Genomic DNA, 26678 nt, shown 5'->3' on the forward strand with positions numbered 1-26678 from the left:
AGCGGCTATTCTAACATGTATTATATCATTGGGTATCCCCAGCGTAGCAGTTAAGCAGACCTCTTTTCAATGGTAATGTATGAAAGCTTGTTGCATGTAGGAGACAGTAGTGTTCTGTTGGTCAAGGTTACTTGGCTATCTAAAAAGTGAATGGGAGAGAAGTATTGAATTCCATAGTGAGTTTGATTGTACCAGAAAGTGAATTGATGTATTCATCAGCCCCAGCCCACCCACCCTGCATTTCGAAATTTGCGCCCCACTGCCCCCTTTTAGCCAATTGGCATGAACACAAACACACCTTCACACCCTCGGCGTAAAAGCCACCTGTCGACAGGTGTTGAAAATTACCGTTCTGCTATAAACACTTGACACTGTGTATCTGGTTGTTGTGCATATATATACATCTCCAATGCTCTGTCATATATGAAATAAACTTAACCTAACACACACGTCGCACATGTATGTGTGCATCACTGATGATGTCACAATTTATGACATCACTGATGACATCATCACTGGGACTTTGTGTGTGTGTCAGTGAATTTATGACATCACTGATTATGTCATCAGTGGGACAGACAGAGAAACAAATAAACAGAGACCCAGGTCCATGATAGATATAGATAGACAGATAGATAACCAGATAGATAGATAGATAGATAGATAGATAGATAGGTAGATAGATAGATAAGAAAATGGGAAATGGGTGATATTTTATTTTATTTTATGTCAATTCAGTTCACTTTGAATCCAGTAGTTGGCGGTAATACAACACTTTAAATGCCAAACGCCACCAAGTAAGAAGTCTCTCCAGCAAAACAACCTATGAAAACAACCGACCATTCCGACATGGAGGTCTTTCTCGGTCCACCACCACCCACAGATAGCTCTGCCCGGACCGGACGGTTTGCGATAAGCTGCTGTTCTGTTCTGGTGACTTCCATGTAATGGCACAGACAGGCGGACACGACTTCCGGATACCAGGACAGAGACGTTCAGCCGTGAACGAAGCCTGCACGGAAAAATCCACGGTGTCGATTATACTCGAAAGTTTCAACATCAACATGTAGGGAGGGGGTCCGTCCGTGTTCAGGTATGATAACGTCCATTGTAGTTTTGCTTTGGGTGTAGGTTCGCTTTGGGTGTCACTTGTAGTTGTAGCAGTCTGGCACACAGTGACAAGCAAGAAGGCAACAGTAAAACTGACAGGATTTTCGATTGAGTTTGGCGTAACCATTGACCTATATAAGGCGTAACCCATAAAGGAGTGGAGAGCGAGCTGCCAGTGTCCGCTACAATGATTAATCCCACCTTATCTCAGTCTTGCTTTCTGTTGATTTAGGGTTCCTCCTGAAGATCTGTGATGGTTAGAGAATGCCTAGCCCTAGTAGTACTGCCTCACCACCACCAGGTGCCATCCGTGTAGTCTAAATAAGCCAGCAGGTTGGACTGTCATACTACTACATAAAGCATGACATGTGTGATAGATGCGAGAGCATCAGGTTGGCCTTCTTAGAAAATCTAGATAGGTCAAATGATCATGGCTTGTGTTATGGTGTTGTGGAGCATGAACTGTAGTTGGACACCCCCCCCCCCCCACACACACACACACAGACATGCACACTGTGCACATGCACATGCAAGTGGTTGATAAACTGCAATGGTAATTTATTTCAACTATCTTAGAAATTGTGCTTTTATATGATCTGATATTTTCATGTACTTGGTCTGTGTCTCTGTTCCCATCTCATCTGATTTGCCTCTTGACTCAGTCTGTCTCATCTATCCAAATATACCATAAAACAGTGCTCAAACTTGTTCATGTCAAGGACCCCTAAACTGACACAAATTAGACCAGGGACCCCAATTTGATAAGATTTTGTCCCAGGGTCCCCCATCTGATGAGACTTTTGCTTTTAGTTGTTTTATTACAGAAAGTGTATGAAACCCATGACCAAAATAGTCATACATTTTGTCATTGTGTTACTTATGGATGGCATTATAGGGGAAATAAATTAGTCCCCTTTTTGCTGGGGACCCCCTGGAACCTCCTCAAGGACCCCTGAGGGTCCCTGGACCCCACTTTGAGAACCAGTGCCATAAAATGCTCACACAAGCGCACCTCTTGATGATGGTAGTAAGTTAGTAACAGACTCTTTTATCGTGTGATTAGCTGCAAAGCTGTCCGTCATGAAGAAGCCAGCCAAGAAGGTGCTGGAGAAGGAGGAGGAGCGCTTGTGCTGTTGCGAGTATGTGAACAGGCTTGGAGATCGGAGCCATGTAGCGGCCTGCCTCTGTGATTGCGAGGACCTGGATGATGCCTGTGACAGGTGAGAGACAATATTGACACTGACAGCTACTAATTTCGGGATGTTTTGGATGAACTCTCTTTGTCCAAAAGTGCCGCCTCCTCTCCTATTTGAAATGACTGTGACGTTGTGGACACCAAATCAACTTCAAGAGACATGAGATGAGATTAGCAGAAAGAGGCCTGTCATCAACATCAACGTTTGCCTAATATTGCCTACTGCAGCTAAGTTGTACATGACAGGATAGATGTCTTGTATAATGTCTATTTGATATTCCATGTCGGAACGAAACCAGCCAGGCCTGTGGCACTTTAAACAGGTCGGTCCTGAACAAGCCCTGCTACAGGCTGTAGCATTGAGTGCTTAGCAGTAATTGGCGTCAGCTTCTGTGGTGGTAATAGTAGGAAGCGTTGTGTCCTGTTTCTGCTCACCTCTGGTTCACTTATCCACGGTTCTCTTTTCCTCTCCTCGTTTCCTCCAATGAATGGAGGTCAGGGAAGTAAGGAAAGGAGCAGTGAAGAGTTTTTTGAAACTCACCCTTTGTTTTAGAAGCACTCCGAGTCCACACCAACGATGAACTCATTGTAACAGAGAGCACCACAGTGAACAGGGTAATGTTTCACAACATCCACAAGTTGTCCCTCGAGGCCTCAGCTTAAAAGAAGCTAACTGTAGGGTAGGTTTGCCTATGTAGCATTAGCAAGTAATGAAGAAAATGTTGATAACCTGAAATAGTAATATTTCACCTTTAATGAGGAAAATGTTGATAACCTGAAATAGTAATATTTCACCTTTAATGAGGAAAATGTTGATAACCTGAAAAGTAATATTTCACCTTTTCCCTCCTTCAGATGGATGAAGCGGGAGCCCCAGTCACCGGACTCCCTGTCCCGGCTGTCTGCCGTCGTGTCGGACCGGATCCGTGTTCCATGGCTGTGGGGAGGAGCCCGAAAACTGGACCCGTCTGTGATCCCACCTTTTATTCTCCTTCCTGTCCTGCTGCACCTGGCCGCTCTCCACTTCCTGCTGGGTGTGGCGGTACTGACAGCTCTGCCGGGCCTCGTGCTGTGGTACTACTACTTCACCCACCGCAAGAAGGGACGCACGCTCTTCTTCCTCAGCCTGGCCCTCTTCTCCCTTACCTACATGTACTACCTGTTCATCACAGAGGTGTTTCCCCGCGGGGACGTCAGCCCGGCCCAGATGGGGGCGGTGACCGTCGGGTTCGTCGTCACCATGGCGGCCCTCGCCCACACCAAGAAAGACCCTGGCGTGGTGCGGCCGGAGCGGGCAGATGTCCACAGCACAGTGACTTATTACAGCACTTTGGTCGACCGTGATCCTGCCGTCAACGGAACGAGGCGAGAGGTGACGACTGTAGCCGACCGGGCGGCTGCGTCGGAGCAGGCAGGGGAGGAGCAGGAGGAGAGTGGGCGAAATAACTGGTGTCCGGTGTGCAGGGTGGTGCAGCCCCCCAGGGCGGGACACTGTCGGATCTGTGGCGTCTGTGTGCTGCGGTTCGACCACCACTGTGTCTGGTGGGTTCCATTATTATCCATGTGTGTCTCTCTGTGTCCTCCATTAGATTAGATGGACGAGAAATATCACGCATGCTCATTTGCCCCACATATTGTAGCGGTTTGTAGCAGTTGACGGCGAGTTGAGCAATTGTGCGCCGCGCGGCACTCCTCCTCCTCCTCCTCCTCCTCCGCCTTATAATAGTAGTGAGATTAGATGAGATTTTATTTTTCGAATATGTTAAAAGAAGAAAAGATTAAGAATAAAAAATATAATCTAGAAAAGAAATATAGGCAAGAAAATGCCAAACAAGAATAGTCAATTGAATTGACTAGCAAGCATTATACAGTAGTTACAGCAAATTCTCAAGCAATATAAATTAATATTTCATGTCCCCATCATTCGCTTTTTCTCCAAAGTCTATTCAATTCAAAACTATGTGCTTTTAAATACACTGTCTTGTTTACACCTGTTGTGTGTTGACATGACCATATTTGTATGTGGTGTCAACATTGAGCCCCAGTGCACTCCACATTCACATCATTATAGTTACAGGTACAAGTGTACATTTCTTTGACCAATTATAGTCTGTAGGAAGGAACGGCTGGAAGTACCGCTGATGGGAATTGAACCCGCATCCCTGTGGTGGTAGGCGAGTGCTTTTACCTCTACACTACCCAGACACCCCATCTGCTTCAACAATTGTGCGCATGTGTAGCGTAGCCCTGGGCTCTCAGTATGATGTTTTGTCTGCGTGTGAGTCATATAGGTCAGTGATGTGAATACATATGTGTATGTGTGTTTTTTCTCTCCGTGGCTCTCCTGTTGGGGCAGGATAAACAGCTGTGTGGGGCAGGCCAATCACTGCAGCTTCCTGCTGATGCTCCTCCTCTTCCTGTTGACCTCCCTGTATGGGATCAGCCTGGTGCTGCAGAGTGTGTGCCCCCGACAAAACCTCTTCACCGCCCTGCTCTACTGCCCCGGGGTCTACAACCAGTACAGGTACTGAGAGCAGTCGGAGCACAGCCACATGCACACACTTCGAGTCTGTACACTGTATGCATAGTAAATATATACACAGGGTTGAGATGGTTACTTTAAAAATGTATTCCATTACACTTAGTTACCCCATCAAAATAGTAATCGGTAACATAACCCAAGGGATTATGCAAACCCACCAAACTCACATGTATTCTCATTACTTTCAGATTACTTTGCCATATTTGAGGTATAAAGGTATAGATAAAAAGTGAAAATTACAAAGTTAATTTTTATTTCAAAATTTCAGGTTTGCATACAAACACAAAATTTGTTTTGTGCCACATTTTCTAAAGACGTACACTTATGCCGCTATTTAAATGGTCTTCTGAGTCATCCCACTAGAAGATGCTCCAATTTTAAACAAGTATCTGTCACCAGAATACACATTTTTTAGGGAACTTAAAATACATGTTTATGCCTCTGATAGCCAGGCCGGAGGCATTATGGTTTCGGGTTGTCCGTCCGTCCGTCCGTCCAATATTCGTTAACGCGATATCTGAGGAACACCGACGGAATTTCATCAAATTTGCCTCAAACGTTGACTTGGACTGAAGAATTTCTTCACATTTGGCTCAGACGTCAAAGTCTGGACAGACATGGATGTCGACTGCTCACTTGTTGGCAGAGGCATATACCGCGGTGCGGTTCTAGTTTATATTTAGAATACATAATGCCATTACATTGATTGCAAGTGCTCCATTACTGCGGTACAAACTTACACATCTGCTTAAGTTACACAACTTGTTGAATAATTAATGCTCAGTCAGTACACAAGTGTACATGCATAAAACAGACAACTTGGTGCACATTCACAGTTCAAATTAAGCTTGTAGAAATAGACATGGGTAGATAGCCAGCAGAGAGTCAAATGGCCTTCTTTTATTAGTTTGGGGAAACAATTTAATTGAAGCACTGCAGCGTGCTTTGATATTTTCCTCAAAATGAAGCATCAAATGTCGGCTATTTGAGGTTTCCGTAAGGTTCTTGCATATTGGACAGAAGGCTTCCTTTGCTTTAAAGCTGACCCAGTTTCTCAGCATGGAGCCTTTTGAGTTGCTGGAGAAAGAGTGAGTCTTTTTGCAGTGCAGAGTGGAGGGTGAGGAGAAAGAGTGAGTCTTTTTGCAGTGGAGGGTGAGGAGAAAGAGTGAGTCTTTTTGCAGTGCAGAGTGGAGGGTGAGGAGAAAGAGTGAGTCTTTTTGCAGTGCAGAGTGGAGGGTGAGGAGAAAGAGTGAGTCTTTTTGCAGTGCAGAGTGGAGGGTGAGTGGATGATGGATCTGAAGTCGTTGTAAATTGGCTGCTCTGGCGCCTCTCTGCCAATTTGACGAACCTGTGAGCACTGCTGAACATATATATAGCCCTGCAGGGAATCTCATTCATCTCAACTTCAGACTGTAATAGAAAAGACCACACTCCACGTAAGATTCTAATGACTGAACAAATGCAAAAATAATGTTCCTGTTAGTTATGAGCTAGCTGGCCACTGGCATGTGCTCCTTGAGAAGTAGGCTATGCGTACAATCTTAACTGACAGAAACATTTATGTGTGCATGCCTTTTCAAATTTTGAAATAAAAGAGGGTAAGTTTAACAATTCAGGATGAAATCACTGAAGCAGTTTTATAGTGTCTGTAAGATTCTGTAAGATGGAACACTATAAAAGATTAATGGTTAAAAACAAATTATATATTAATATAAAATTGAGTAAGTGGGCTCTGTTTTTGGTCCCACATTGTGAGATTTGTGATGATTTTGGTCAGTAATAATGATGTCACTGTTGATGTCACAATGTCTATGACATCATCAGTGATGTCACTCGAGCACTCGAAGATGTCATCAGTGATGGTCACAGCAGACACTCACTGACGTCATCAGTGATGCGAAGTTGGGCAATTGTGCGCTGAGTGATGTCCCTCGAGCACTCCGTGATGTGATCAGTGATGGTCACTTGAGCAATTGTGATGTAATGAGTGAGTGGTGAGTTCTCTTTTTGGTTTTGATGAAACTACTAAATTGGAGCCTTTTCGATTTTTTTCCTGATTTCTTTTATTAGTATTAACAGTAATAACCTTGTAAACACTTGTATTGTTGCAGTTAGGTAATTGTCTGTTTTACGGTATGTTTTATTGTTATGCTGCAGCAGGATGTCTCATGTTTTCCCTGTGTGTGTGTGTGTGTGTGTGTGTGTGTGTGTTCTAGCACGGCGCTGTGCTTCACCTGTGCATGGTACTGCAGTCTAGTGACGGCCGGTCTGCTCCACCTGCTGGCGATGCAGGTCATCAACGTCAGCTGTAACGTGACGGAGCGCGAAGCTCGTAGCGCCCTGCGCGACAACACCGCCCGCACAGCCTGCTGCGGCCTCATCGTCCACACAGGCGTCTACTCTCAAGGTTTCTGTGGCAACTGGGCGGCGTTCATGACCATGGGAGACAATCTGAATCTGCCCTCTGCCGGACCTACGGGCTTGGTGTGAGACCTTCATGCTGTCTGCCTGAGCGCTGTGTTCTGGGCTTATGACCGCTGTTCTGCACGTGGCCGCTGGGTGGCAGCATGGCTTCTTTTACTCAAGTCTCACTTAGCTGGGGAGCGGAGCTGGAATTGACCAGGCATGTTATCAGCAAGCCTTCATCAAGGTGATAGGGTTACTGCAGTTATTGACCACATGAGTTGACCTGACACCGACTCTGAGCAATAACCACCACCAACCCTACCTAATAAGACTTCTACTGCCGTTAACAGACCTCTCCATGCAGCTGCATCCACCCACTCATTGACCTTTTCTCCCCCTCCAACACTGCCTCATATTTTCATCCATCTCTCTGTGATAATCTTTCCTTCACAGTGGAAGTCTTCTCTCACACTGTCTCTTTCTCTCTCTCTATATTCCCTACATACTAGTAGTGCCTTGCTTAGCCTGGTAACCAGCCCAAATGAATCCTTCATTAGAGTCTGGACGCTCTGCTATCCGCCACTGATTCGGTGACATATTTTTCAGTCCCATCTGATTGGTTGCTGTCTGTGTAAATCATCAAACTACTTCGACAATTCTGCGCCAAAGACCTTACATTGATAAGAACTGAAGCTATTACCTTGTTCCACCGATTATTCCACTGCAGCCCAATGACAGCACCACTGTTCTCACTTTGTTAAAATCTTTGTCTGGTACAGAGCTGGAAGACCGGAAACAGCCGCCATGACAGTCTGACCACTTCTATATTATTATAAAAGGGAGCAACTGGGCAATGTTTGTCTGTTTCAATTTTTATGCTATAGAGACAGTCGGCATGTGTGGGAACACCCACAAAATGTTATACGGCTGGCGTGTGAGTGGGGTAAAACCATATATCTCAATGGGCTGACTCACCAAAGGAAGGTGCTGCGGCTTTACACTACAGGTTTGGGGGTTCTAGAGCAGAACACAAGACGTCTATTCAGATGTGCGTTTACTGCGGTGGTTGAATCCCTGATCGTGTCTGCCTGGGCTGGGCTAGCAGCTAAATTCTAACTTTGCTGAATGGATAGAACGGGGGATTTACCCCACCCTGACCACGCCCCCAGCCAGGCTGAGCCAGCTACCCCAGCGTCTATGACGAGACATTGCCTCAACCTATGCCGTTTTACCTGCGATCGGACTGAAACTTTCAGGGGGTGTAAAGAGCACCCGTGTGGGTGACCTGACAGCCGGATTTTTTAATTAGGTGATTGCCCTAATTACCTAATGATGTGATGTCATCAGTGCCAAGTCTCAGCATTGTGACATCACTGATGATGTCATCGTTGATGTAATAAAGTCCCGGAAGTGATGTCACTTGAGCAATTGTGCATTGTGACATCACTGATGTCATAGGCATTGTGACATCGTCAGTTATGTCATCAGTGATGTGAAGTTGTGACATCAGTGATGTCATAAGAGCAAGTGAGCCCAGTGCAGCCCACACAGCGGTTGAGCTGGCCCTTGGAATCGAGCGCATGTAGCATGTGAGAGGCCTAGTTATAAATATCAACAACTAGCCAACAGATATCAAAGCTGGTTGGCTTTATGGAAAGAGCATGACTCGAACTGGTTGACAGTTACAGTATATGAAACTGGTCATTCAGTGGTGTTTCACTGCCACATAACTAATGTGCTAACAGCTAGCTAGCTGTTAGCACATTAGTTTGGGTCTGGAAGGATACCAGGCTATCTATGCCTTGCGGGGTGTCACAGCAAACAAGAAAAATGCAAAAAGAAGTGAACTAATAACAACGCTAACAATAACAATGTGATACTGCCACGTCTTGCTAGAGCACAAGTCCGATGGATGGATGCTTGTCGACACACAGGGTTGAAACCTAGGACCTCTAGTTGAACTACGCCACTTCCTTCCTCCACAAACATTTACCAGCAGGGCTCACAAAGGAAGGAGCCTTGCTCTGGCTTTAATATGCAGCTTTGTGAAATGGGTTACGCATATTTCAATGAAACATCTCAACACAAGTCAGACAATCAGGTTAATTAGCGTTTTACAGATGTATTAAACATAATGAATGATTGGACAGTCCTGATATGAATAACTGCTATTTTTAAGCCAGTTCAAACTGGCTCCAAACAGTCTTTGAAGAGATGGAGAGAGAAAAAAACAAACAAACAAACAAACAGAAAAATTAATAAATCAATACACAATAAAGTCAGCTGTTGGATGGAAAGTCTGCTTTTTAATATTTGCCAGATCCTTTAGTTACCTGTAAGATTGTATTATATATATATACCAACAAAAGTATTGGTTCAATTTTGTGTTTGTATTTTGTGTGAGTGTGAGTGAATGAGAGCGAGTAATGGGCAGTTGTATTATTTTCTACTTGTATAGGTGTCAGTGTCCTCTCTGCATTGATGTTATGGGATCTGTGTGTGTTGTCTGCATGTGCACGAGTGTTGCCTCCTACAGTGAGGGCTTTCCCCAGGAGCATCCCAGTGGAGAGGAGCGGAAGTCAGGCAGAACCTCGGCCACTTTGCGTCTCAGCTGCTCCCGCCTCACCTCCCTCTCCCTCTCCCTGCGCAGCAGAGCAGGAAGCTGCTGCCAGACCTGGAGACATCCTCTCAACACCCGTCTGAAACACAGAGACAGACTCGCATGAAGCCAGTGAGCAATAAGAAACTGAATTTAAGGATGTCTGAGTTACTTTCAGTCAACTCATAAATAATGGCATTTAGACAGTAGGTGGAAATTCACTGAGCATCGTGGCATAGATCTCTGTTGAGAAGTTGAGGTTGATGAGAAGTTGAAGTTGATATGATAAATGTTAATCATGTTCATATTTGGGGAAGTGCTACTGAAATCATGAAGTTAGGCCACTATGGCAACCAGAAGACTGAATATACAGAAGACTGATATATATATACGGTATATATATATATATAGTATACAGCAGGGACACTCAACTTGCTTTGCCCGGGGGCCACTTTCGTGAAATGATAGAAGGCCAGGGGCCAGTTAATAAACAATCAATATACATTTTTCTGTAGCGGATTGTAGGTTTTTGGGGTGTCAGCCGGAGTTTAGTCTGACAATGTTGTGCACACCGGATAGTTAGTTAGGTAAAGTACATACATAAGTGCCTGGGTAGCGAGCAGACGGCGGTATTTGACAATTTAGCAGCTAAATCATAGATTATTTAAAGATATTCCATATTCTAGACTGAAATGTTATAACAGAAGTGGAGTATTGGCCAGAATGACATGACACTTATTCAGCGGGTATATTGCATGTTGCGTTCAGGTGCACTGTAATCTTTTTTTTTTTTTTTTTTTTGCAATTCCATCGCGGGCCACACAGGGGGCGCCCGCGGGCCGCATGTGGCCTGCGGGCCGCAAGTTGAGTATCACTGGTATACAGTTTTAACCACACAATGAAAAAGCAATTCTATTTGTGGATTGAAAATGTTTTCAAGAAAACAAACACGTGATGCCATTTGAATGCAGATAGGAAAATTGTTCAAACACTTAAATGTAAAATCTTGTATAAAGCAGACACTGGTATTTGGGGGAACACAGAGCAGCACCCACACAGTGTCCATATGGGAAGCCACTGACCTGTCATTGTGTTCCCGAGCCAGCTCCTGGCGGTCCCACTCCACCAGTCTTTCCTGGGTCACATGGTCCAGGACAGCCAGTAGGACGCTCCTCAGAGTGCGTTTACGATAGAAACGCTCTGCTCGCTCTTCCAGAATCATCCGCCAGTCCTTCAGCTGAAACAGGTAACACTCACTCAGAGGCAGATCATGACATTTTGAAACTGTGGCCCTAAGAGTTTTATTCCAAAACATTGCATATCAATAGAGGAAGTTTCAATGTTTTAAAACTGGATATCTCATTTCATTTTGAAATTAAACTATTTACATTTTAGGGATTTAGGTGATGCATTTATCCAGATCGACTTGCAATAAATAGAATACGGTAACTCAATCATGAAAAAACATAATTGCAAGTTATTAAAAAATAAGAAGGTAATGGCAATGCACTAGAACAGAGCTCCAAATGATATTATTTTAATTATTATTTTTTAAGTCAGGTCAGCTGAAAACAGCTAAGTAAGGGCAGGTATCAGAATCAGAATCAGAAAGACTTTAATGCTCCCCGGGGGGAAATTGGGACAAGTTACAGTAACTCGCTCACATAACACACATAGCATAAAATAAAATACACAGTAGTAATGCGATAGTAAAATAAGCAGAATAAGAAGAAGAAAGAACACACATAGCATGGGATAAACAGTATTAAATGCGATAGGAGCAAAATAGTGGAGTACGTCTAAGTAAGCAAATACGTAGAGTAAGTATACCTTACGTGCCAATTGTCTTTATTGCACACTGAACTTATATTATTCGGCTTGCCCTATACGTTACACGTGGCTCAGCCAGGCACTTTTTTTTTTTCTTTTTTTTTGTAGAGGAGGAGATACAAAAAAAGTGTATAGCCTGAAAAGTCAGTCAGTCAGTCAGACGTCAGATAGTCAATGGCAGAGGATGAGTCTTCAGTCAGTGTGCGACGAATACATACTCTTTTCCAACAGCCTAGGCTCCTCTGAAGCAGAACGTGCTGGTGCAGTTGGTCAGCCGAGGCTTGTTTCTGAGCCAGGGACTGGCTTGCAGATTGTTGCCAGGTTAGTGTGCAGCGCCTCAGGAGGAAGAGACTGTGATGGCTCTCGGCCAGCTGGCGGGGACAGAAAAGAAAAGCGCCAATGCGCGAGGATGATGAATGCATCTAAACTCAATCACAAGTGCCAGGTACAAACAATGCAACGGCATGAAATGAAGGAGCTCCCGTTTCACAATGCCCAAAAAAGCTTTTTTAATATTTAATAAAAATATGAACGCAACACTTTTGTTTTTGCTCCCATGTTTCACAAGTTGAAATACAATACCTTTTCTATGCACAGAAAATGCTTATTTTTCACATATTTGTTTCAACCCGTGTTAGTGAGCACTTTAACTTTGCCATGATAATCCATCCACCTGACAGGCGTGGCATATCAAGATGCTGTTTAAACAGCATGATTATTGCACAGGTGTGACTGGTGCTGGTCTCAGTAAAAGGCCACTATAAACATGCAGTTTTATCATCAGATACTGACTGGTCTTAAAAAATATATCTGTAGCTCTACTGTAGTCATGTCAGATCCATAGTTAAGTGCTCAATACATGTATTTTGGTTTCAAAGATAAAACGGCATTTTAAATAAATTCTGGAAAGTCAAACAGTGGAGAGATGGTGGAGGAGAGGCAGTCATTTGGGCATTGCAATATTCTAGGTCCACTGGTCCTCACACACATCAAAGACACTATTCCCACCTCTCTGGACTCTCATCAATTCACGTACAAATCAATCAATTAACTAACCTGGAGAAACAAGGCACATACGTGAGTTTGTTTTTCATGGACTACAGCTCTGCCTTCAACACTGTCATCCCCACCAAGCTCATCTCCAAACTCCACCAACTAGACCTCAGCTCATCAATATGCAACTGGATCCTGAACTCAGGGTGCGAACTACGGGGGAGCTGGGGGGGCTTTGGCTCCCCTTAAAGAAGTAGTAGACCCCCTGAAAGGCTGACTTGTGAAATTTGGGGGGGTCTCTAAATTATTGACTAATATATATTACCCCATGTATTTTCTATTTCTTTTTCTGCACCTTCATAGTGAATAATGCGTAAAATTACGCTATTTTAATCGTATGATTCAGAGTGTGCTCAATCACTGTCAAATTCACTGTAAGCCCCTATACCGACTTCTTATCATCACCACATCGAAGCGTGGCGGCGCAGGTGCAAATCAAACGTCACTCACGCGGGCAGGTCAGATTTAAAACAACAGCATGATGTCAAAAAGAAAACAAGGCAGTTTGACAAACTTTACATTCACGAAGAAATGGAAGCAGCCGTCAGTTGAACAGCAACAAGTCGCTTCTACTTCAAACGCAGATGTGGAAAAAGTGACGACGAGGTGAAGCTGGAATAGCCTACCTCTGAGTCCTCCCGCATATGGAGGACTGTTTGTGAGATGGAATGTGTCAGGAACTTCACAGTGAGTGGGACATGTGCGTTATGGAGTGGATAAAAGTGTTGGGCAGAGATATCATGTTCTTGTGAATGTGGATGCAGTGTATATGGAGAGCAGTGCGCCCGTTTCGCCTTTCTGTGCTCTCTCACCCTCCCTCCCTCTCTGTGTGCTCTCTTGGAGAGAAAAGTGGAACAGACAAGAGCTGTATCCGTGTCTTTGAGCGTGCTGATTTAAAATGAGTTATACCCCTAAATCGGCCTTCAAATTGCCTCAAATTTCGTGCCCTTTTATGAATTTGAGCCCCTCAAAAGTCGGCTCCCCCGAAAGCCACAGTATAGTTCGCACACTGCCTGAACTTCCTCTCAGAGCGTCCTCAAAGTGGTGAGACTGGTCCCCCATCTGTCCATCAAAATGCTGAGCAGTGGCACACCTCAAGGTTGTGTTTTGAGTAACATCCTCTACAAGCTTTTCACACATGACTGCGTCCCTGTGTTCTCCACCAACACCTTTGTGAAATCCACAGATGACAACGGTGATGGGGCTGATCTCTAATGGCAATGAATCAGCCTATAGAGCCGAGGTGTCAAACCTGGTAAACTTGTGCTCGGAGAACAACCTGCACCTCAACTCGCAAAACAACGAACCTGCCCCTATCTTCATCAATGGAGACAGAGTGGAGAGTTCCACTCTGTCCACTCGGCAGTTCTTCCTTAGGATGCGGAGAAAAACTGGACTGTCCTAACAGCTGCTGGTGACCTTTTATTGATGCACCACAGAGAGCATCCTAACATACTGCATCTGCATGTGGCATCTCAGTTGCACAGAAGCAGACAGGAAGGCTCTTCAGCGGGTCGTCTCCAGAGTACAGAAGATCATTGGCACACAGCTCCCAGCTCTGCAGGACATCTACAGCTCACGCTGCCTAAGGAAAGCTGCCAGCATCTGCATGGACCACACACACCCATGCCACCATCTGTTTGAACTCCTCCCATCTGGCAGACGCTACAGGGCCACCTTCGCCCACACCTCCAGGTTAAGGAATAGCTTCATCCCCAGAGCCATATCTGCCCTGAATCTGTCCTCTAACTGTCCGACTGCCATAACCATACATCCCTGCACTGTCACTGTACGCGGGCCTGACTGTTTTTTGCACATTTACTGTTTTTTGGCACATTGCACATTACTGTCTGCTAGTGATGGACATTGCACACCTGCACTTTGAACACTGAACTGCAGCTCTACCTCCACCTACCTCTACCATCTAGCACTGCCTAACTTTGCACACTGAGCCGCAACTGTCTCACCGTTTACATGTTGCCAATCTTCTTGCTACTATTGTATTATTGTTTTTTTTTTTTTTATCATTATAGGGTGCTTTCTCACTGGCACCCCGGTACCGTTCCCGAGCACACTTGTCCCCAAATTGACCCCAGTTTCTGAACATTTGATGAGTGTGAACGTTGCGTTGCGTTGCGTTGCGTTCCGTTCCAAGCCCCGGGCGCGCAACAGGGAACCGTGACAGGATCCACTTGAAAAAGTGGTCTGGGGAGCGCCTTGGCGTGCCCAGGCACGGAACACTTGCGAGTGTGAAAGCCAACCATTCTGAACCTCATAAACAACAAACGGGCAAGGATAAACTCCAGGCATAGTTGATAACGCAAGTGCACTCTGTTCCGTTTCCGAGCGCGGAAGAAATGTTGTAATGTGAAAGCTGACCAGCGGGGGAGAGGGGAGGGGGGCAATCGTTCCCGGGTGCGGAACGGAACGAAAGCAATCGTTCCCGGTGAGAAAGCAGCCTCAATGTATTTTTAATTGCATCGATTATGAGAGTCGCAACCTAATTTGGTTGCACCTGGCTGGTACAATGATAATAAAGATATTAAATTCAGGCGAGATCAAATAAAAGCATGTATAATCCTCTGTATCGCTAAAATTTAAGACATCAATGTTTGCAATGTTCCTGAGATGGAAGAAAAACCGCAAGAAAGGTCAAATAGGTCTCCTCAGTTCTTGGAGTCGTAAAGGGTAACTTTGGTATTTTTCAACCTGGACCCTACTTTTCCAACTTGTAGCGACTAAATTGGTTTTGGATTGGATTGACTTTGATTTGTTGTTTTTTGGATTGTGTGTGTGTGTGTGTGTGTGCGTGTGCGTGTGTGTTTGATTGGTCTTGGTTTTGAACTTGGTTATACACAGACCAAACAAACCAGACCAAGCAAAACGTAAAGAAAAGTGATTTTTCTCGTTTCCATGTTGTCAGACACATAATAACAATCTGAGCCTGTCAGCGGCAAAAACAGACGCTTTTAGTGGTTCGCATTCCGCATGGCTGCCGGATGAAGTGATCTCGCTGAATACTGGACCGATGAGTCACGACAAAAGAAGTTGGGAAAATAGAGTCCAGGTTGACAAACAGTTACCCTTTAATACGTTTTGGAGTTAGAGGACCATGGGCAGGCTGAATCTGGCTGGAAATAGTTTGTTTTATGTGTGTCAACATGACTGATGAGTACCTGAATGTTGGCTTGTGTGAGCTGAAGGAGGCGTTTCCATGGTGCTAGGCCTCGCCGTAGTAACAAGGTTCTGTGGTAGTGTTGCCGGGCCAGAGTCCGCAGCTCCTGCTCCCTTTTCAACTGCTTCTGTCTCTCCTCTTCCCTCTTCCCGCACACGCACACACACACACACACAGTTGGTGTCTGTGATATTTACTTAACATTTGTCACAAGAGTGCTGTCCTGCTGTGAGTCATCCTATAACACTCACAGGCGACGACAGCTTCTTGTATTGTGACTCGTGACTCGTGTCTATCAGTCTCCTTGATCAAATATGAATTATTTCTCACCTCTCTCTCCTGCCTTTTCTCCTCCCTCCTCCTCTCTGCTGCTCTGCGTTTCTCCTCCTCCTCCTCTATCTGCCTCTCCTCCTCAGCGGCTTCCATCTGAGCCTGAAATGTAATATTATCCCCCCCAAGTATTTCAGACTATTACACCTTCCCACACACACAGACAAATCTCACCCCGCAAAAACAAAAAGCCATCTCAGACGATTAGAACTTGCTGCGGTCATAGAAAGCAATTTAATACTTCCCACCAGAAGTATTAAATTGCGCCCATCCCCCCCGTCTCTCACCAGCTTCTCCTCTTCCTTCTTTCTCTTGACTTCCTCGACTTCCCTCCTTCTCTCTTGGCGCTGACGTGCACGCTCCTCCATGGCTTTACAGAGAGGGACAGAGCAGCATAAGGCAGTGGTTCTCAACCAGTGGTACGCGGGGCTCCCTCCCTTTCATACTTTCATATGGTGGTCATTTCAGAGGTGGTACTCTGTGTGAAAAGGTTGAGAACAACGTACGGTATTCTTCTCTAATCTGAGGAGTCAAATGTGCAGGTTTGCCCCTTCATATTCTGACCACGTAAACATTCGGGCGCTGCCTTCAGGAGAACTGTGGACCGTTTTTTTTCTCTTCTGCAAAGGTTACTGCTCCATGGGTAGTGTAGACTATCCTATCCGCCCACACCTCCAGGTTAAGGAATAGCTTCATCCCCAGAGCCATATTTGCCCTGAATCTGTCCTCTAACTGTCCGACTGCCAACTGCCATAACCATACATCCCTGCACTGTCACTGTACGCGGGCCTGACTGTTTTTGTACATTGACTGTTTTTTGTACATTGACTGTTTTTTTGCACATTTACTGCTTTTTTGCACATTGCACATTACTGTTTGCTAGTGACGGACATTCCACACCTGCACTTTGAACACTGAACTGCAGCTCTACCTCCACCTACCTCTACCATCTAGCACTGCCTAACTTTGCACACTGAGCCGCAACTGTCTCACCGTTTACATGTTGCCAATCTTCTTGCTACTATTGTATTGTTGTTGTTTTTATTGTTGTTGCTTTTTTTAAATCATTTTAATGTATTTTTAATTGCATCGATTATGAGAGTCGCAACCTAATTTGGTTGCACCTGGCTGGTACAATGATAATAAAGATATTCAATTCAGGTGAGATCAAATAAAAGCATGTATAATCCTCTGTATCGCTAAAATTTAAGACATGAATATATGCAATGTTCCTGAAATGAAAGAAAAACAGCAACAAAGGTCAAATATGTCTCCTCAGTTCTTGAGTCGTAAAGAGTAACTTTGGTATTTTTCAACCTGGACCCTACTTTTCCAACTTGTAGTGACTAAATTCGTTTTGGATTGGTTTGACGTTGAGAACAACGTAAGGTATTCTTCTGTAATCTGAGGAGTGCAAATGTGCAGGTTTGCCCCTTCATATTCTGACCACGTAATTTGACGTAAACACTCGGGCGCTGCCTTCAGGAGAACTGTGGATCGTTTTTTTCCAGTGGCAGAGTGGAGGAATTTGCTGACTGACCCGTGACGGTGGGATGGGGGCAAGGCTGGTGCTTGGCTGCGTTCTTGGGAGGCGAACAGCGAATGTCGGATTTTCCATCGACCCTGGAAGAGTAAACATACAAAGAAGGAAGAGATGATGTGAAATATACAATAGCCCTAGATTCAGACAAACGTTCTCCCAGCCAACTTTCACACATTTTCAAGCCATAGGTCTTGAGTCAGTGTGCGGTGTTGAATTTCACTATCTTCTGTAAAAAAATAAAACATTGTGGAAAATACAATCTAATATATTGTAACGACTATTTTTAAAACTAGCACAGAGAGCCTGGCGCCTCTTTGTTTCCTAAGGTACGATAAGCCTACCTCTGCTCTTTAGGGTCAAAGCTGAAGCCAATCGGCTTGGATGCTGCAGGGATTGACAGTCGGCTCAGCTGTGTTCTTTGCGCTTCCTGTTTCAACCCCATCATGCTCTGCTCCTCCCGTAGCCGCACAATTTGCTCTTGCTGCTCGCGGAGAAGCCTCCTCTGCTGTGTGATGGTGTGCTGCTGCGCGGCGTGCCTGTGCTCAAACCGGACGCCCTGGAACTCTGCGCTTCCAGAGCGGGTGGCGCGACCGCCCTCTTCACCTCTGTGCTGTGCCCGGCGGAGCTCGTCAGCAGTCAGGGTGACGTGGCGTCGGGTGACCTGCCACGGCTGGCCCGGCCGGGCCGCAGCGCCCGCTGGGGCATTCTCCTGATGAGCTGCGGAGGCGGCGGGTGTCAGAGTGCCTGATCTGTGCTGATCTTCCTACATGAAAACAAGATCAAACCTGGCTTAGGTCCAGGAAAACATACATATTGAGATATGTATCTTATCTGCGGAGACGTAGTCCAGCTCCAGGCTTCCACCTTGAACTGCTTTGTGTCTACATCTCCCGTTCCACTATCCCTCCAGCTCGGTTCCATTATCATCTGATCTGTTTTTCTTTTCTTTTACATTGTTTACATCTGCTCTACACACCCTCTCCCCCTGTGTGGCCCGCGATGGAATTGCAAATTTTTTTTTTTTTTACAATGCACCTGAACGCAACATGCAAGATACCCGCTGAATAAGTTTCCAAATGTTCATGTCATTCTGGCCAATACTCCACTTCTGTTATATGTTATATCGTCTGTCCAGAAAAAAAAGTCACTTAACAATTTATGTTTATTTGAGGGACTTTGTTTTCTTTTTTTAGGGACAATGTAAAAAATAGATTGTCCCTCAAATAAATGAATAAATTGTTAATGTTGAGAATTCGAACGGTTGCATTTTTATCTTTTTTTTTTTAAATACATGAAGTGGCCCCCTTGTGACAAGACTGGACACTCAGCGGCCCATAGGTAATTTGAGTTTGAGACCCCTGATTTACACCGTCCCTTCTTTTCCTTTCTCTCACTCTCATTCTCTGGTGAAAGCTAGCAAGCTTGTGAATATTTCAGCAGAGGACGTTTCTCCCCAGATGATGAAATTGAGGAAAGTGCAGCTCATCAGATAGAATACTGGAGCATGCGGATCATCTTATAAAGTCTTTATTTGGTGCATAGATCAATACTGATGTTTCAACACGGTGTCTTCTTCAGAGTTTAATTGATTGTTCAATCATGTTGTTATTATTACTACTGTAATTGTTACTGTTGTGTCAGCTAGATTTAGCTAGACATATTCTCTGTGAAGTCCTCTGAGACATGCTTGTGAATTAGGGCTATACAAATAAACTTGACTTGACTTGAAATAGCGTGTGAACTCTCTCAAGGTAATTTCTTGACCTTGCTTTGCTTATTAGGGCTTTGGCGTTACCTGTCTACCGTTGTTGCTGCCGATAATTTCATCTGTGAGTACGCCTCTCAGCTTCTCCGTGTCTGATTGGTCGGATGCCTCAGGTAGAGCCGTTAGTGCCTTGTGAGCTGTGGTTTCTGTAGCCTTGAGTTTGCCCGTGGACGCAGCGTTGATTAGGGCAGCCATCTTGCGCCGAGTTTCCTGCTGCTGGTCCAAAAGCTGTCGTCGTTCTTTTTCCATCCGGCACCACAGCTGCCAATCATTTAGACATCGCCTTAGCAACCGCCTTCGGTCACTCTCCATGGCCAGTTGGCATCGTCTAGAGGAGGTGAAAGTTGGGATTTTATTTTTAGCCTTCACTTAGAAAGAACCTGGAAAAGAACCCACAACCCCAGTGACCTCGCCTCTTACCACCTCTCCCTCTCCAACTTCACCTCTGCTGTCTCTCAAGCCAAATCCTCCTTTTTCATCTCCACTATTCAATCTTCTGCCTCCAATCCCCGCAAACTATTTTCCACCTTCACATCCCTCCTTAACCCTCTTCCTCCCTTTCTGCCAATGATTTCTCTTCTTCAGCTCATCCTTTCCCCCTCCAACCAATCTCATCTCCTCTCTCAGCCCCTCCTCTACCTTGCAACTTCCTGTCTCTTTGTCTTCCTTCTCACCCCTCTCCTCTGACGAACTCCTCAAAATCATTCAATCATCCCGTGCCACCTCCTGCCCCCTCGATCCTATCCCCTCATCTCCTCTACAGTCCATCTCCCCTGACATATCCCCCTTTCTCACTTCCCTCATCAACTCCTCCCTCTCCCATTTCTCCTACTTGGCCAATTCCCCCTGCTGTCCCGGTCGTTGCTCTGCCCCTCTGCCGATCTGGGGAGAGCTGTAGAGACTAGCACATGCTTCCTCAAATACGTGTTGTGCAGTCGCCAGCTGCTTCTTTTCACCTGACAGCGAGGAGTTCTACCGGCAGGACGTAGCACGTGGGGGGATCATGCTATTCCCCCCAGTTCCTCTCCCCCCGAACAGGCGCCCCAACCGACCAGAGGAGGCACTAGTGCAGCGACCAGGACTCATATCCCACCGACTGCCCACCCGCAGACACGGCCAATTATGTCTGTACGAACGTCTGACCAAGCCGGAAGTACCGCTGCCGGGAATTAAACCCGGGCCTGCTTTTAGTCTACACTACCCAGACGCCCCAACAGTGTAAATCTTCTGTCAATCAGTGAGTATTTTCCAGAGATTCTGTATCAATTGACAATTTCCTTCTGTTTAGGTAGGACACATGTAGGTAAAATTGTAGTTTAGGATTTATAGCATCACATGTTTACAGGCTCAGTGACCTCTCTGAAACTCAAAACACCCTCCTCAGTCCTTGCCTGTTTTCAGCTCGGAGCTCCTCCTCTGTTCTCGCCATCTCTCGCTGCTTTTGCTCCGCCCACACCAGCGCTCGCCATGCTCTCCATGCTCTCAGCTGTCTCTTCCAGTCACAGAGGGCCGCAGCCTTACCCACACGCAGCCTTTGGTCCAACAGCACTGAATACCATCCAGCGAAGTGCCTCTGCAGACACTAACAAACACACAAATGCATGCAGCCAGGCACACAAACTATGGGTGTATTCACACCTATCTCGTTTGGAGCAGTTGTTCCGAAACAGAGAGCGTTTTCCCCCTTGGTGCGGTTCACAGCAAGTCTGTGAACACAGCAATCGCACGCGGATGCAGGCCAAAACAAGCGGACCAAGATCGTCAAGAAAGGGTGGTCTCGGTCCGCTTTAAACGAACTCTGGTGCGGTTCGTTTGTGGTGAGAACGTGATCCAACCTCGATCCGACACAACTGCAGGAAACAGTGCACATTCTTTGATAAACCAGCTGCAGTAGTTGGGGTCCTCTCGCCATTCCGAAGTGTCGGCGTTCCGATCATTGACTTCTATGCTTTCGGAGAGGCGGCCCTTTTTATCTCCAAAAAAGGTTTCGCCATTGCGAAAGATATTAGGTCCGCCATTCCGACATAGCATCTTGAGTTATTTAGCCTACAGGGGTGGGAGAGGTTAGGTTTAGGGTTAGGTTCTGGGGGAGGTTAGGTTTAGGCGTGGGGTGGGAGAGGTTAGGTTTAGGGTTAGGGTCTGCAGGAGGTTAGGTTTAGGCGTGGGGGGTGGGAGAGGTTAGGGTTAGGGTCTGCAGGAGGTTAGGTTTAGGCATGGGGGTGGGAGAGGTTAGGTTTAGACGTCGGGGCTGGGAGAGGGTTAGGGTTCTTTCGCAATTGCGAGACAGATCTCCATTCCGACAATGCCGGTATTTCGGAGTGCCGACATTTCGGAATGCCGGGGTGTCCCCGCAGTAGTCAGCTGCGCTGTGCGTAATGGCCTGAAGAACGAGCATTTTTATCATTTAAAAACATAGCCTACAATGTAGGTCTAACAAAACGCATTCTTATAATTATATAGGAAAATCTCTGGGAATAATTTTTTCCATCCCGAGAGGCTATTAGCCTACCGGAGTGCCTCCTGGCCGATCCAGGAGGCTTGGCAATACTATTTGGACCGTTTGATTTGTGGCTGTGTGAACACAAATGAACCAAGGCACAAATGCAACAATTATATCAATTAAGCCCCTGAATCGGACCAAAGCAAACAACCTAGAGGTGTGAATACACCCACAAACACTCACTCAGATGCATATGAATGAGAATTATGGGAATGAAGCATGGATTCATGTACACACTCCACGTGCGCGCGCGCACACACACACACACACACACACACACACACACACACACACACACACACACACACACACACACACACACACACACAGGGTATAAGTACGAACCTTCAGGTGGTGCATGTGAACCCTGGTCTGAATTTGCTGTTCTTTGTGTAGTCGCTCTGTGTCCCTCTGCTGCCGTTTTGTGGGAAGCAGGGGGTCTGACTGCAGGCTTCTGGCTGCTCTCTGCCTGTCCAGCCTCTCCCTCTCCCTGTGGGATGAAATGTTATATCGAAATTCAATAGCCTATATTGCAATATAAAAATGTGATGATACGTATCACGGGGCAGGAAAAAATAATCGCGATTTGTAATGACATTTTTAAATTGTTGTTTATATTCTAGCAAGACAATGCGATGGCATTGGCTTTGTGTCTTAGATTTGTGTCTCAGAAATAATCAGAATTCTGCACCGTCATTGAACTTGTATTTATTACATTGTATTGTTGTTGTATTGAATCGTTATTGAATTTGTTTTCACCCAAGGGAAGGGCATTCATGATGACGGGTGGCTTAGGACACATTTACACTTGTAGCAATGGCCTGGTGAGCTGCTCTACTTGAAAAGCCCGGTCAAGTGCTTTTCTCAAGTCAACTTGTGCAGCAGTTGTTTGGGGAGGGGAGCTTGCTCATCATAAGCTCACTTCTGTTGTCATTATGCTACAATCAACCCCCTTCTGATGGTCATCTCAGACGTGGGGAGTAGATGTTGTTCTGATGTCATCTCAGACGTGGGGAGTAGATGTTGCACAGCAGCAGGTGCTCAGTGGTTGCTGTGGATTGATTGATTTGATGGATTTTTTTCCCGTGTCATGCACACAAAGTGCCCAACCCTTATGGGTTTACAAGACACCTTTTTTTTTACCGTTGCTGCGGTAAAATGATTCATATACGTACATTTACATAATGTTCAAACAATCCAGTGCATTACCTATCATTAGCAGGGTATATCAAAAGCAGGGCATGGCACTGGCCAGAGGCGGCCACCCACGCCAGCCTCTGTGCCCTGTGACGTCACCCCCCACTCCAACAGGTTGTGACACCACCCCGGCACAAACACCCCCTATGAAGCCCGACAGGTTGAGACATCACAATGTCACCCGCTATGAAGCCCGACAGGCTGAGACATCACAATGATGTCACCCCCTATGTAGTCTCGCTGGCCAGCCTCCTCTCCCTTCCGTCCGAGGAGTCTGGCGCCACAGGTCTCCATAGTGGGATTGAGATGGGCAGCGCTTAGCGGCAGTGCGCTTGGAAAATAGTTTCAAACAATCCAACTTGCCGTTTTCAGCGTGTAGCAACAAGCTAGCGTGTAGGTTTCTGCCGTTAGCTTGCTAGCTAGTTAGCGTTGTTGTTTTCACTGAGGCGGCAGGGCACTGTATTTACAGCGACACACAGGGATGAGGGAGCGGAAGCCGCTCTGATTGACATGGTTGGAGCCAATGACAGAGTTTGTAATAAGCCGGGAGCGGACATCCGGCTGCCACCGAAACAGTCGCTCGAATGGGAGAGCACAGTAGAGCAGGGACGGGTTTATCCCAGTTATGGTGACCTGTGGCGCCAGACTCCTCGGACGGAAGGGAGAGGAGGCTGGCCAGCGAGACTACCCCCTATGAAGCCCACATCACTTGGCACAAACATCATCCAACAAGAGAAGGCGAGTGCAGCATCCCACCCCCCCACCACTAGGTGTCAGGCCGACCAAAGACCCGGGGCCACGTGCAGTCACTCCCCAAACAAAATATTCTGTCTTCTCTCCCAGGCCTGACAAATAAAATCTGCTACAAAAAGGTTCCTTTCCTGAAGTACAGCTCAAGTTTCTCATAGTCGTCCAATTCAAAAAAAAGTCCACATAAATAGAGGACATTTTCCCATACCTCTGTCTAACCAGCTGTTCCAGGCCTCTCCTCTCCTCCATCTGGCGACGCAGTCTCACCATCTCCTGCTGCAGCATCTCTTCCTGCCTATGTGCCTCCTGCCTTCTCCTCGTCTCCTCGTCTCGCTCCCTCCGTTGCGCCTCCTCTTTGGCCACCCGCCGAGCTTCCCTCTCCCTCTGCTGCCTCTGCCTCTCAGCGTCGCGCCGGGCCCTGTTCTCACGCACCTTCAGTGGCAAACAGCAGCAATCAGCGTGACTGACAGAGCGCACAGCACAGGGGCGCACTCACTGCTCCAGTCACTTCACTCAGTGCCAACATTCACAGTGAGTTCCTTTAGGACCCCCCCACCCTGCATTGCATTCACAGCTCTTCTGCAACTCAAAGAATGTGTGTGTGTGTGTGTGTGTGTCATTCTGGTGATGTACCTGTCGGTGTCGTGCCTCCATGGTGATGCTGGGGTCTCTCATTTCCCCCCTCTTTTCTTCAGTGTCCAGTGCCAGGTCCTGCATGACCCCAGAGTCCAACACCTCTTGTTCCATCAGGTCTTGTAGGAAGCTGTGGACTGCACCGTTTTCCTCTTCCTCAGCCAGGTGGTTGTACAGGTCTGAGTATGTATTTTTGTATGAATAAGTGAGTGAGAAAGAGATTTTAAAATATTTGATCACAATTGAGGTGCATTTAAAGTTCAGGAGAGTTTTGGAGTGGTCCGTTAAGTCTAACATTACTGGGCAGAGACAGTGACTTGCTGAACTGTTTATATTGTATGTCCATCAGCACTACTACATGAGCAGAAGAAGAAGATGGACAAACCCGTCTTTACGACACCAGTTACCTACCCCACCCCACCCCACACACTCATGCAGACGGTGGCTAGTGAAATAGTGTCTGCTCATTTTGAGTACAGCACCTGGGGACCATCTTCTGTCTTCGTCGCTGCTCAGTGCAATCTTCTTGCATGTATTTAGTGGGGGTTCATATGGGGAGGAAGCCTCAGGGGAGCACAGGGAGAACATGGCCTCTGTGCCACAGCGTCCCAGGCGGGAATCGAACCCAGGACCTTCTTGCTGTGAGGCAACAGCGCTACCACTGCGCCACCCTTAGTAGGTAGTAGGTGTATGTTATCTTTGATTTGGTTTGAGTTGATTTACATTTACATTTTAGGGGTGAACTATTCCTTTTTAAAGGTTTTCTTCACCAGCCTTGCAAGTATTTTACTACAATATCTCGGTACCTTCTACATTAGTCCCAATTCCTATTCTGGCCAATGACGCTGAATTTGAACTAGCCTTGATTGAAAATGATCGGCCTCAGCCCTGAGGTTAGTGCAGTGCTTGCTGAGTACCGTCAAAGTTTCTGTAGTCCAGGGCAGTAGGCTGAGCAGCGGCCAACACAACAGGACTTTTCCTCTCAGTGGAGCTAATCAGGTCATCATCTTCCCCCATCTCCAGCTCCAGCCGCATCTTACTGCCCATCCAATCACTCAGGAGAGCCTGAGCTGCAAGACATAACAAACCCAAATACCTGCAGTGCATTGTTCAGTCTAACACTTCTCTAGAGACAGTTCTATTATTGTTTTTATGGGTTGACCTACCTTCACTGTAAGCTTCATCATGATCTTCTAACTGGTCGGCGCTTTGCAACGCAATTGCTTGGCTGTTTATTCCTGAATTAGTTTTCTTGTGGGAGAAAACTTCCGACACAGCAAACTCAGAAGCCAACTCCACTCGCTGAGGAGAATAAATTACATGAATGAAGTGGATATGGGCAAACAGACGTGTTAAATGCTCTCACAGACACAACTGCACCGAGACATAAGGGTGCCAATGGGTTCTTCTCACCTTCATCCACTCATCAATATCTCCATTCTTCAAATGCATCTATTATTGAAAGAAAATGATTGAAAGTTTAAACTGATACAGTCAGTTTCTCAGACACCATGGGGCCTGTGAAAAAGCAGGTCTCTCTGACACCAGTTGCCTGCTTGCGATGCCCAGGCAGGCAAGTTCACAGACGCTGTAAGCTGCAGGTACATCGTGCAAATTGAGGACCGAGCCAATGCCTGATGTCTGAGGATTAGTACACAGCAAAGCTTAGCCATTGCCTTCATCAGCAGATTACTTCAGAAACATTTCCCAGACGTCAAAAAGTCAGTGTCCTACTCATCAGTGTCCAACTATCTGTCTCACGTCACAGGCACCAGAGTATCTGAAAAAGGCCATCTGTATGCCATTGCTAATCCTTCCCCAGACACTGAAATAAGCTATAAATTCAATTCATACATACTGATGTGCACTTTTCCTTTATTCAGAAATCCAAGAGGACACATTTACAATGATGGTTTACCTCTCTGGGGGATTTCATATTGCCAGGAAAAGTCTGGAAAATGAAGATAACGATAGGCTACAGTTCATACATTGAATATTTGATGGTTTCCTCTTTGAGAAATGGCAGTATTGGTGTGAGCAATATTAAAGT

General features: G+C 46.0%; 2 protein-coding genes across 2 annotated transcripts; one reads left to right on the top strand and one right to left on the bottom strand.

The window, feature by feature from the left end:
* The first annotated feature begins 822 nt into the window (after positions 1-822).
* On the top strand, positions 823-9446 carry zdhhc23b (zDHHC palmitoyltransferase 23b). Its single transcript, XM_083653840.1, has 5 exons — positions 823-1093; positions 2174-2330; positions 3161-3847; positions 4662-4829; positions 7064-9446. The coding sequence occupies exons 2-5, from the start codon at positions 2191-2193 to the stop codon at positions 7335-7337; spliced, it is 1269 nt and encodes a 422-aa protein (XP_083509966.1). The 5' UTR covers positions 823-1093; positions 2174-2190; the 3' UTR covers positions 7338-9446.
* Positions 9447-9712: 266 nt separating this feature from the next.
* On the bottom strand, positions 9713-26080 carry ccdc191 (coiled-coil domain containing 191; the record flags this gene model as incomplete). The annotated part of the gene is made up of 16 exons (XM_083655020.1): positions 9713-9952; positions 10935-11089; positions 11901-12053; positions 15912-16055; positions 16241-16342; positions 16528-16610; positions 17781-17863; positions 18125-18546; positions 19579-19876; positions 20940-21130; positions 22394-22538; positions 24204-24427; positions 24629-24807; positions 25546-25698; positions 25795-25930; positions 26042-26080. 16 exons carry the CDS (start codon positions 26078-26080, stop codon positions 9784-9786), a joined length of 2676 nt encoding a protein of 891 aa, XP_083511146.1. The 3' UTR covers positions 9713-9783.
* Between the last annotated feature and the right edge of the window lie 598 nt (positions 26081-26678).

This window comes from Poromitra crassiceps (assembly GCF_964638095.1).
Source record: "Poromitra crassiceps genome assembly, chromosome: 2".
NCBI lineage: Eukaryota > Metazoa > Chordata > Actinopteri > Beryciformes > Melamphaidae > Poromitra > Poromitra crassiceps.

What these genes read in the sequence shown, in the direction of transcription:
- zdhhc23b (XM_083653840.1), top strand. Translation starts at nt 2,191, where the DNA reads ATGAAGAAGCCAGCCAAGAAGGTGCTGGAGAAGGAGGAGGAGCGCTTG. An exon ending in CTGGATGATGCCTGTGACAG is followed by an intron (nt 2,331 to 3,160) that starts GTGAGAGACAAT and finishes TCCCTCCTTCAG; the next exon opens with ATGGATGAAGCGGGAGCCCC. An exon ending in GGGGTCTACAACCAGTACAG is followed by an intron (nt 4,830 to 7,063) that starts GTACTGAGAGCA and finishes TGTGTGTTCTAG; the next exon opens with CACGGCGCTGTGCTTCACCT.